The following is a 12756-nucleotide window of genomic DNA, read 5'->3' on the forward strand; positions in this document are numbered from 1 at the left end:
GATTCTCTATCTTCATTTCAACTTGAGGTGTATTGCATTTCAGATAAAATAATATACATATTTTGTCTTGGTGATTTTGAGGCACAAAAGACAAAATTTTAAAAGAGATTTTACATTATTAAACACTTTGTGTGTTAAAAATTAGCTTCTTGAGTTACACCAATTAATGCATGTTCCATGAGACACAAACCTGGCAGGTTTTATGTTCAGTAAGTATGTATTGAGAAGATGTCATTTTTGAGTGTTTCTTGTATGGCCTAACTTGGAAGGAACACTAAATGCATTTCTTACACAGATGTTTCCCCCACTTAAAAATTACCCCATTACAATGCCTGTGGCTTAAATTTGCATGACAATATCACTAAAAAATTTAAACTCTAAGAACGTTTTTTTCTAACCTTGTTTTAGGAATAGATCTGTTGTTGTGGCTGCTGGTTCTTGATGAAGTGAGTGGGTAGTTCTTGATCCCATTCTGAAGCATCTTTTGCTTTCTTGGGTCTGAGCAGGGAGTCTGGACACCTTTCAGAATATTCTGAATTCTTCATAAGCTAAGTGGCTACAGGATAGGCAGTGCAGTACCTCAGGTTACAGGTGATTTGAAGAGCACTGCAGATATTTGCTTACCTCTGAGATCATCAGTAGTATTTTCAAGGCAATGATGACTTGTGCTTAGATAAAGTACAAGGCTTCTCAATATCAAACCCTATAATTGTGGCATTGTATTATTGTTGTGACCTATTAACTGTTAATATGCAGGATTTAAAAGATGCACTTTATCTTTTTAGCCAAGTTACAGACTTGCAATAAGAACAGAAGGCATGATTGAGACCCTAGTGAAAAATCTGAGTAGTGAACACGAGGAGCTCCAAATGCATTGTGCAAGTGCCATACATAAGGTAATTTTATTATAGTCAGTAGATCAGAACCAGCATTAGCCCTTTGTTTTCATGTCATTGTCAGTTTTAAATTTTCTTAATTTCACTATTTCTCTAATGTGTAAAAAATTATAGAAATGTTGTGAATATTTTAACACCATATTTAATATTATAATTAGGTTCCTGTTTGCTCTTCTTGTGCACAAGCATTAAGTTGCACAGGTAACCAGTGAAGAGTGGTGAGGCATACTGTGCATAGAGCTGCTTGGGTTTTTTTGTTTGTTTGCCCCTAAAGAGGACAATGTGACAGTATAAGCACTGCTGCGTATACAGCAGCAATTTACTGTCATTCTCTCAGTGAGTTGTTAGCATATTCAGAGACTTGAATGCAACATTTATGTTTTCTCCTCTATTAGTTTTTACTAGTTACAATGTAATACAGCTAGCTTTTGAAGACATAATCTTACAGACTTTTACATAATATATATGTTTAATATGTATATTTTTTTATAGTGTGCAGAAGATGAAGAAATACGTGACCTGGTTAGAAAACATGAAGGTCTACAACCACTATCTGCTCTGCTTGATAAAAGTGAAAACAAACAACTTTTGGCAGCTGTGACAGGAGCAATCTGGAAATGTGCAATGAGTAGAGAAAATGTGTTAAAGTAACTTAGTAATTTAATTTTACAAGCATTTCTTACATTATTATGCTTTGATTTTACAAACCTCTATTGTTTTCAAAACTGTTTTGTCATAATTCTTCAAAATCAGTCTTTATAATCAGCTGGGCTTTCACCTTAGGTTTTGACCTCATCAGGGTAGAGTAGAGACAGTGTTAAGTTACTAGAATCTTAACAGTCAATGGAGGCAAGTGGTGCCTCTAGTCAATCTACAGGACTCTGAGTCGGGAGGTCACATTTGACGTGTGGCCATATCTGATATCCCCCCTCCTGTCTGAACTTTAGAAGCCAGAATCACTGCTGCATGGTAGAGAGAGTACTTAGTACACTTTAATGTTTTACATCAAGAGAGAGAGAGAGCAAATTTGCTCATTGTAGAGTAGACATCTAATACATATTAGAAATATACTGGAGTCTAGGATAACTAGCCTAGGTACCTCTCTTCTTGGCTACAGAAGGGGCTCAGAAAAGTAGCTTAGTCTGGAGACCCAGCTTCTAAATGAGTGGAATTAACTGATGAGAATTCTGCTGTGGGTGCCAGCAAACTCTCAGTGCCAGGGTTCTGAGTAATTATTTGAGACTGTGACAGTAGAAGTTGTCACTCTCTACCTTCCATGGAGCAGCTTAATGATCAAGAACACTTTACCCGCTCATCTGAAATTAATATAACAAATTCATGCACCTTACCTAGAAAAAGGAAACTGGCTCCACTACTTCTGTGCTCAGTTTCCTGCTGAAATTATGCTGTTCTGTATGTAGAGCATGTAGAAAGATTAAAAGGAGTATTAGTAAGGGGTAACATCTTCCTGCTGCCCTAATTTAGTGTACCTTGCTGGGTAAGCACATAATGATAGACCAAGACTGGGTAAAAATTAGGAAGATTTCCAGTTTTTACATTCTGGCTTTTTACTGTCCTAAATGAGTTCCCTAACTGTTGGTATACAGATCTATGGTCTTTACTTCCTCTACTGCTGACCTACTGCTTTTTTGCATTCTTAATTGCACAGTAACCTAACTTTTCATATGGATGTATCCTTCTTTTCTGTGGACTTTGGGTTTGTGCAGAGGTATCCTGGTTTTGGATCAATCAGTGATGAGACAGACTGAATGGCTCTCTCTGTACTAGTAAACTAAACAGGGCCAAATCTTTCAGGTTTCAGGCTCTGTGTTAGGATTATCCATACTGTTTAACTGCCAGCACAAGCCCTTACACAGTGTGCCAGCAAATGCTCTCCCAGACAATGCCCAGACACTCCTTGGGAACGGTGCAGGCAACAGATTGTTCCCATTAGGCAGCATGGGTGAGGCCACCCTGCATTGTGAGGATAAGAGATTTTAGCCATATGGATGCTATGTTGTGCTTCTTGTCCTCAGGGCTAGAGAATGAGCCCTAGCCTGTTTTATTTATTAGTATAGCTGTAGCCAATAATTCTGTCCAACTGCAAACAGATTTTTGTTGGGCTACTCACATATCTTTGGCAAGTGCTTGATGCTCACAAAGGTTACTAGCCCAGCGCAGCTCCAGCTGAATTCACGTGTTGTGTAGTGCTGAGTCTGAAGCAGTAAACCCTGTCCAAACTCAAGATGGGAGGCCACTAAAGAAAAGGGAGTGAGGATAGTATGAAAACACCTAAGTAGATCTGGAGGGATGAGCCTGAGTCTGGCATGAAGCTAGAACTAACAAACTCTGCTGGCTCCTGCAGGGGCACTTAATTATCTCTGAATTGCTCCAGATTATTTCCTTTACCTGGAGGTCGCTGCTGAGAGGTTGTGCTGACTCAGCTGTGAGCCGGGGCAGGTGCCTGTGCCTGTGACTGTGACTGTGCCTGTCCCTGTGACTGTGCCTGTGCCTGTGTCTGTCTGTGACTCTGCCTGTCCCTGTGTCTGTCTGTGACTGTGACTGTGCCTGTCCCTGTGTCTGTATCTGTCTGTGACTCTGCCTGTCCCTGTGCCTGTGTCTGTCTGTGACTGTGACTGTGCCTGTCCCTATGTCTCTCTGTGCCTGTCCCTGTGCCTGTCCCTGTGACTGTCTGTGCCTGTCCCTGTCCCTGTCCCTGTGCAGCTCCGGGCACAGCTGGTGTGGGAGCGGCCGTTCTGCTCCTGGACACAAGATGGCCCGAGCCAGCAGCAATGCCTGAGAGCAGCCTGCCCGCTGCACAGCCAGCTCACAGCATCCCATCTGTGAAGAAGTTGAAAAGCCAGCAATAATCAGTTTTGTTTTGTTGTTTTTTCAAATTATTTGCTTACTTTAATGCTCTTTTTTTTTCATGCTGTTGATGTTTACTCTTGGAAAAAAAAAAGTAGGGATACTTCCAAATTACAGCTAACAAGGAGTAGAAAATTTATCTTTAAGCAAAGTTTTGGATGATGAAAAACAAAAGTTTCTCATTTCTCACTTACTTTAATTATTATGCTGATAACCCATCTTGGAAAGATTAATTTTTATTGAAACATCTAGTTCTGCCATAAAAATATCAGAAATACTAATATTTTTTTTTATAAAAAGAAAAGCCACATGAGCAACTGGTTCCCGGAAAATAGTTTTTGTAGCTCAAGCAGACATTCCCAGAAGCTAGGGGCTGGGAGAAAAGCACAAATGAGAACTCAGTACTCTCAGAGACATTTTCTCTGATAATTAGATTATATACAGGTTAGATCTAGCTTGACATACCCCATAGAACTGTCAGGGTATATCAGAAGATGTATAAAAAGAAGATGCAGTATTTGTTAAGTGTTAAGAATCCCCTAAGTTTTAAACAAAAAAAGAAACAAAAACCCAAACCCTTGAAAATTATTCAAGCACTGAGGAAAAAATCCTATTCTGAAAGATGAACTTCTTAGGTTTAGCACACATGTCTTTGTAGGATAGGACCATCAAGATTTTAAAAACCATATTTTTGATTCTCAGTATCAAAAGTTGTATGAAGAATGGGGAAAGTATTAATAGAAGAGTCAAGTCAAATTTCTGTTAATTTATTTCTTAATTACAAGTTAGGATCTAACATTGTGGCTATGGAAACGTACCAGAACTATGGTTCTGACATCAGGAAAATGCAGTGTATTAGGCCTGAGCTGAATGTAGAACGGCTCAGGGTAAGCTCTAAAGGCTCATATTTAGTGAAAAGTAAGGGCCATCCTTTGGTTCAGAGAAGTGAAGGAGGGTCTGGTACTACTCTAGCTATTGTTAACACAGCAGGAAAAAGTGCTGGAAGTAAGGATGGCACACTAATTGCCAGTCTTCTGGTTTGTTTTCAGCTGTTTGTAGGTGTTGCATCTACATGTCAATTTTAAAAAAACACTCAAACTACTCAAGAAGTTCTTAGACAACTAAATTGTAGAAATGTAGTTAGAAAGTTAGAGTAAGACATTAGGCTGTATGTCACATTTCAAATAATTGTATGGAATCGTTTACCTGTATTGGGATTTCTTCAGCAAGGTGATTTACATACAGAAATTAAAACTTGTACTTCAATTATAATTATACTTTAATTATAAAATCAAGCTTATATTGGTAACATACTAAAAATACCAACTTTGGATTTATTGCTGTCTTTTAGATTTCAGGAATATAAAACTGTAGAAACTTTGGTAACATTGCTGACTGATCAGCCTGAGGAGGTCCTTATAAATGTCATTGGAGCACTGGCAGAATGTTGCCAAGAGGAAGAAAATCGAGGCACCATCCGCAGATTGGGTGGAATTGCACCTATGGTGACATTACTGACTTCAACTAATCCAGCCCTGCTTGTGAATGTCAACAAAGCAGTGGGAGGTTGTGCCATGGATCCTGAAAATATGGCGTAAGTTATTAATATTCACAGCATTTTAAATATTGAAAAACAGCTCAGTTATTCTGGTGCAAATATAGTCAATTCTAATCTGATTTAAAGCATTTTTTGCTTCTTGCTTTTTACAGAACTGTGTGGGTTAGTTACTAATCTTACTGTAAGTTTGCTATAGATAAAAAAAATATTAAGGAAATATATAGAATGTAAAGATTTTGCATTTTGAGAAAAATCAAATAAACCTTTAGTAAATTGATTTTTGTGTGAGTTGAAATTCAAAGTTTCAAAGCACCATTTTAAAGTGCTGCATGATAGGTCCATGTTTTACACTCTCTTTTAACTTCTGTTCTTAAGTTATTAAAAATATCCTAAATTAGAGACGTTTATTCTAAAAGGAAATGCACACATTTACTGTCATGATAATAAGCTACATTTTTTGTAGTAGAGTATTGCTTGTATTGTATATATCTTTTGTCCCTCCCCATAATTCCTTTTGTGAACTCAAATAGTTTTAAACCCTTCTCTCCCCTCTTATTCCTTTGTAAAATCAAAGAAAAAGACAGCCTTTGATTTTGTGATGTCAATTTGTACAAATTACGAAGATTGTTGAGTTTTATGATGAGGTGTTTCAGTTAAATGTTGAGGTCAGCATTTGCTGTACTTACTGTTCTCTTGCAAGGATATTTACCTCAAGATTCTCAGCATATTTTCCTCCTTATACATAAAGGAGGTCAGAAAGAGAGTTTTATTAAGCTCCTCCTGTTCTGATTTGCATAATTCACTTGATATTCATATAGCAGTGCAGGGAATTCTTTTCCTGAATAAGGCTTTTGTTTTCATGCTTTGGCTGTCACCCAGTGGCAAAAGACTGGATGGTACACAACCATAAACATGGGTTGTATGAGCAGTTAGCCATGTAGCATAAAAGTATAAATAAATGAAAATATTTCAATGACATTTCTCACTAAAAACCAGCCTTTAGCATAATATATTAACCTAAGAGAATTAGCATTGCAAATACTGAGAAACTTAAATGCCGATAAACATGAACTGATATTTATAAAACCTCAGACATACTCCAGTACTCAGAACTGTCACTTGTTGTATCCACTATGGACAGCTTCATACTGGAATGTGTTCAGTATAAGCATAAAAAAATGCAAGTTGCTGCTGAAAATTGTGGTAGAACAGAGTCTGTCTTGTCTTTGAGAAGGAGAAAGTAGAGGTTTGGGACAAAATTTATATTATAGAGTTTGTAAAGAGTGAACAAAGGAATCAAATACTGAATTTCGTTCATATAAAACATTCTCTGTTGAAGTTCTCAACTTTAGAAGTGTTTCTAAAAGTATTTCAAAACATTAGCAAGTAAGCAAGATCTTAAATAAGTATGACTATACTTTTTGGTACTACAAAAAAAGTTACACAAAGTTTATTAGCATGACTGTGCCATGTACCTGATGTATTGTGCCAGCTATGCTTGTAGTACTAGAAGAGATAATGCTGCTATATTTTTACCAAAGCATGATTCATCCAAGTGTGAATAAATTCAGTGAAATTTTAAAAAATAATGCTTAGTTAAAACATTGACAACAGTGTAAGTGCTAATATGTCTAAAGTATTTCCTTGATTGAGTGCTCTGCCTCTCACAGGGCACTTAAAAGCAACCTCCCCTCCCACCACTGACCCCTGCCTCTCTCTCAAAAAAAACCAAGAAAAAGAAAAAAATTATGTCCATTCCTCTCCCTTCTCCTCCTCTCAGCTCAGTACAGCAGAAGCTGAAATTGTGTCTCCTTATCCAAAGTGCTGTCCTTTTGGGGAAGAACAAGTCACCAAAGACATGAAATACACACACCCCCAGAGTCTGTAATATGACTCTTTTCTGTTTACAAAATTGGGGTCTAAAACAATAAATAGCCTTGTTAGAAACCACTGTGGAAGTCAGTCTCTTTATGTAAATATTTTCTGATGTTCTTTATCAAAAAGACACATTTTAACAAGGGTGTGGAAGTGTACCAAGATTACCTTCTAGAAAGAAGCCAAGGAAAGCCACTGGCAGCCTGCACATACATACAGGTGATGAGACCTTTCTATTGCAGCAGGTTGATGCTTAGGTGTTCATGCTCTTTCAGATTCATACAGCTGGATCCTCATTACATTCCTTATCTCATAATCATTTCTCAGAATGGTTTGACAGATTCTAGGTAATCAGTTCTCTATGGTCTTTTTCCTACCAAATTTGGCTGGCACGTCTGTGGTACAGACAGGCTGTCTTTGCAGTATAACTTTTTTTAGTTTGGCAGCATAGAAACTTTTAAAATTATGATGATTTTCCTGAATTCTTCTATCATTGCCTTTCATATGTAGTAAAATTTAATCTTTCCTAAGAATTGAGATTTTTCAGATATATTCTTACATTTCATTAGCTGCAAGTGTGTTTGACAAAGTGTGGCTTAGAGACTAAATATTCAGTTTAGCAGTCTTCTACTTTGAATGTGCTTATCCTTGCCGCAGTAGGTATGTGAAGACCATACAGACCAAGAGTGGAGCTCACATAATTTCTGTAAATGATTCAGATATATAAGGAAGAGGTTGTGATTATTATAAGAAATAAAGCATCATTATGGACTAGAAAAAGCTGAGAGTATTCTATGAAGCAGTGCAGTTACATTCTGAGGGAAATACTGTGCTCTTATGTTCTGTGGAAGAAGCTTGCACTGATAGAGAGTGCATAGGTGATAGACAGGCATATGTGAATGTACATCTATATGTCTTTTAAATATTTTATTTCTGTCATGTTTCCTAGTTAACTCTGTGTCTCTTACAACTACTGAATGGAAGGTACACTATTATTTCTGCACCAATCCTCTACTTCAGGGGAAGGAATTACGTGAAGGAATTACGTGATTTTTGCTGACTCTATTGAGCTATTTAAAATAAAAAAACACCAGCCAGCTTCTCTCACAGCCAAAAGTGCGTTGGCTTATCTAAAAAAAACCAACATAATTATGTGACTGGACTTCCTTACGCTAATATAGACAGCATGAAGCTGTTCTCCATACTTGGTCTGCTGTACCAACACTGACAGAGATGTTACTGTTTATTTTTTTAATGTATATTTATCTTTTTAGGAACTTTCTGTAAGTTACTTTTTGTAACTTTCTTTATAAACAAAGGACTAGTACTTATTCTTTAACTGACGCTAGCTTTTCATTTACCCTTTCCATTTGAAAATCCATAGACTGCATTGCTGGCATTCAAGACTGAGGATTATTTTAGCCAAGCAGATGGAGTTTGAGTCATTGGTATATAATACTATTTATCAAAGCAGTCAGCAGCAACCAGTGAAAGTTTAAAGAAAAATGCTGAATTGTGGTCTCAAAAAAGATGAGATTACATTCTGACAGAGTAAAACCCTGTAATCTTACCAGTGAGCACAATAAAGAGTCAGTATAACTTTGTTTATTTACATTTGTATTTGTGGTCTAAATTGGCAGGCAATTAAACTGAAGATCTCAAAGTTCTGGTAAGTAACATTTTAGCAGTGAAAGATGATAGATATGACAAACAGATGTCTAGGCTGTGTGTACATATGTGTGTTTAAGCAATTCATGTTGATATTTCTACTGGAAATGTTCAATATTAAGTTTTAACTTGAAAAAGAGGTATTATTTCAGATTAACAGTTTTCAGATATATTTTAAAAAGCAAAGTAAATTTCTAGAATTGCAAGCCCCATCTTGCTCATAATGTTAAATGATGTCATGATAATGAGATTCTTAAATAATGTGAAAAGTCTTCATTGCCTGTGAACACAGAACAAAAGTAATTTTAAAAAATTATCTTAAGTTGACCAATCTGCACTGGTCAAATAGCAAATACTAATTCACTGTAGCCTAAAAATTGCAGTTACCTCTGAATGGGTTTAATTGCAATAAAGTTATTTGCCCATAAGACCTATTCTATGTACACCATACATATATTCTGTGTTGGAAGCAGGAAGATGTTTTGATCCTACACCTGGCAGCTGCCTTTTGGTAGGAGTGATGATGCCAGCTGAAAATATCCCTTCACCTCTGCTCTGATCATGTCTGGCCAACCCAGGAGCCCATGACAAGAGTGCCTCTTCAGCCAGTTCTAATTGCCATTGCAATTTCTTTTGGTCATTTTGAGGAGCAAAATAATATTCTAAATTGTATCATTATAAATACTATATTATATAAGCACTTTATTATAAATAAAAATTCGGAATTATATCTATTCTAAATTATATCAGTGATGAAACAAGATCAGTCTGTGACAGAGAGCTTTGGTTCAGAGGAGGTGGCCCAGTTCTATTGTGAGATGCCTTGGTATGCTGAGGAATAGAGGCACAACAGTTCAGAACTTGGGCTCTTGCTTTTGAACTCCACATATTTTGTGTTGTTATGTATTTACAGTGAAGGACCAAGTGGCTTATAATAAAGTTTGCATTTCTACTGTGAGTGAGTTTCATGCCTGTTAGGATTTTGACTATTAATAGTGTTCTGTACATTAAATACATTACACACACATACATGCATACAAAAGCAGATCAACTATTCCATAAAGCATTTGAATATTAAAGTATTAACTATTAAGACTTTTATATCAACTAAATACTGTATTATTGCAGCTTTTATGAGATTCCATTCAGCTTTCAAATAAAATGTTTTGCATTTTTATTTAAAAACCTGTCTTTTAACAGTCCCTTGAGTGGTTGCTTGCTCCAAATTTTAGTCTAGGTTAATTTTATCAACAGAGTATCAACAAATTATAATAATATAAATTACTTAAGTGACTGAAGCCACAGAGTGAATAATGTGCTAACTATGGATGAATACAGAATTGAATGCCAACCAAAGTAATTTTTATGTTACATTTGCTTGTATTTATTGTGGTAAGAAGCTTTATTACTTCATCCTGCTAATAATATTATAATACATTGTGGGAAGAAAATTGGATACAAAAACTATATAAAAAAGCAAATCATAATGTTGTTTAGCATTATGCCGTCAAAGCTAGAATTTTCAAGATTACAGGTCTATTTTCCTCTCTTTATTTTTGTAAAGAAAACTGAATGTGTATTTTTTGTCAGCTTCAAATAGGAGTTTTTACATAGGAAGGAAGTTAATGTCTAAGCACTTTTATAGAGGAAACATTTTTCAGGACCATTTATTTTAGTGTTCCCTTTGCCATAAAGGCAAATGCACTCATTCAGCACCCATTTTCTTCATCTGCTGGATTGTGTAGTGAAACCAAAGGAAGATTAAAAAATTGAACTTTTTAGCACTGCTTTCTAGACTGGGAAATATATTTTCTCGGAAAAATGAAAATAAGGTTTGTTCTTGCATGGTGATTACACAATTTCAATTCTTCCAGAGTGAGAATTTAAGAGCATTATTCCTGTATGTAGAGGTATTTTTATTTGTGTTAATCTACTGTAACTGCAAGTAATCAGTGATGAACAATGTGATTTGGAGGGTTATTGTTTTGTTTCTACTGTTTCCTGGTTTAATTTTATGCATGTTGAGTGGTCAGAGAACTATACTTTCACATAGTCTGAGCTGGGTTCTGTTGATCTAAGACAGCTGGTCTTTCCAGCCTTTAAGCAGAAGGCAAAACCCTTCTTCAGCAAATTAGTGATAGAGGGACCCTAGTTTACCTTGAAATACTGAAGACCAGAAAGCTGAAAAGAAAATGAAAGTAAACTTCCAATTGAAAAGGAAGCTTTAAAGGAAATAGAAAGATAAATCAGGTCTAGGGGTTGTTTTTTAAGTGTGGTGGGAAAATCTGAGCTGAGTGTTTGGCTCCTATCTTTTGATTTTTATATACTTGTTGGAGCTGGGTCATTTATATTTAGGCCCTCTTGGGAGGAAGTACCTCATGTTGGTAAATGATCAGTACTCTGCTTGACTAGAGGAAAGATTCATGGGTTCTTTTTAATTAATTCCAATACAGGAAGAAAAATCCTGAAATCACAGAAGAGTAATGTTAAAATTGCTTAAAAGTGTTTGGGGTCTGGAGGGACTTAAAAGTTTGTTTTGAAGCTTTTACCTAAGTTATCATTACTATGTCAATATATATGTGTAATTGAGTAGTTTATGCTCCTATTGTTTTATTTTGTCGTGTTAAGACTTCTGAATTTGTTCTTCGATGATTTTCTCACAATTGATTTGGAGCTGAGTGAGTAAAATAAGCTATACTGAAACTGGCAGATCTTAAAAAACTTAGGGTATTTTAGCTTAACCATAGCTTTGTTCAAAAAGTCTTATTTTGAAAAACATAGTTGTTTAAACAGTTTGCATAAAAATCTTATGAATAGTCCTTGCTTATTTTAGACAGACTTCATGTCCTTATTTATTTTTTCTGCTTCAAATGATGATGGAATTACACACAAAGTTAATTTTATAGCTAGTTTTAAAATTTCCTGGCAAAGCATATATAGTGAACACAAATAATATGTTTTACCTGCTGTTTTCTAAGCTCTCTTAAAAATGTATTTTGAATTCTCTTGCATTGACAATTAAAGCTAGAAACGCATTATATGCAATGGAATTTTTTACTTTTGAGGTGTGCTTACTTCTCTTCAGCTCATCTGCTTTGAGCTTAACACAATTTTTTTGAAAAAAGGCATGTTGGTAAAGGCCAGGAAGTTTTGTCTGACCTTCCTTTCCATTTAGGGTATTCATTGGAACCTAATGTGAGGTTATGATCTCCAAGCCTGATCGATACATAATCATAACCCAGATACTGTAGAGATGATTTTCATGTTGATTCATTTCTCAGTTAGTTATGAAGATACTTTGATTATAGTATGTTTAAATAGTTATAACATAGTGCTCAGTGTTGGTCTTGTTAGGAAGGAACATATGGGAAACAAGTTACACCTTATTCATGCCCAACAAAGGATGCTCTGTAGTGTGACCATTTTAATTTCTAATGCTTGATTAGAAACATAATTTTTAAAAATATGTCATAGAGCAAGGTAAATACATTAAGCATAGACTGAATAAAAAGTTAAGTACATAGTTTTGGCCATAAATATTTGTTTTGGAAAGTATTTGTTACTATATGAAAGAAGCCAGTATGCTCAAATTCAGATTTCACTCTGCATGTAGATCATTAAAAAGTCACATGCTTGTTTTCACATTTATGAGTCCTGGTTATAATGTAGCTTGCTTTATCTTCTATAAGTACTCTGAATGACAGTGCTGGAAAAAAATAAACAACATTAATGAGATTAGTTAGAAAACATTCTGTCTTTACATCAGTTATTGGCACCCATCTGTTAGAGTGGGCACTGTTTGTTGAATATGTTGATAGTGATTAGCTGACAATAAAACACAAGCATTTGCATAAAGCAAAACAGTATGTCAGAATGATGCCAGTGTTTCTT

General features: G+C 35.7%; 1 protein-coding gene across 2 annotated transcripts in view; it reads left to right on the forward strand.

Moving 5' to 3' along the window:
• The window catches only part of ODAD2 (outer dynein arm docking complex subunit 2), a 69389-nt gene that overhangs the window by 21008 nt on the left and 35625 nt on the right, over positions 1 to 12756 (forward strand). For both annotated transcript variants that reach the window (XM_058030080.1, XM_058030091.1), the window contains exons 8-10: positions 786 to 896; positions 1389 to 1543; positions 5116 to 5358. In XM_058030080.1, the coding sequence (XP_057886063.1) occupies positions 786 to 896; positions 1389 to 1543; positions 5116 to 5358 (509 nt within the window). The remainder of the gene's footprint in view (positions 1 to 785; positions 897 to 1388; positions 1544 to 5115; positions 5359 to 12756) is intronic.

This window comes from Melospiza georgiana, chromosome 1 (assembly GCF_028018845.1).
Source record: "Melospiza georgiana isolate bMelGeo1 chromosome 1, bMelGeo1.pri, whole genome shotgun sequence".
Classification (NCBI taxonomy): domain Eukaryota; kingdom Metazoa; phylum Chordata; class Aves; order Passeriformes; family Passerellidae; genus Melospiza; species Melospiza georgiana.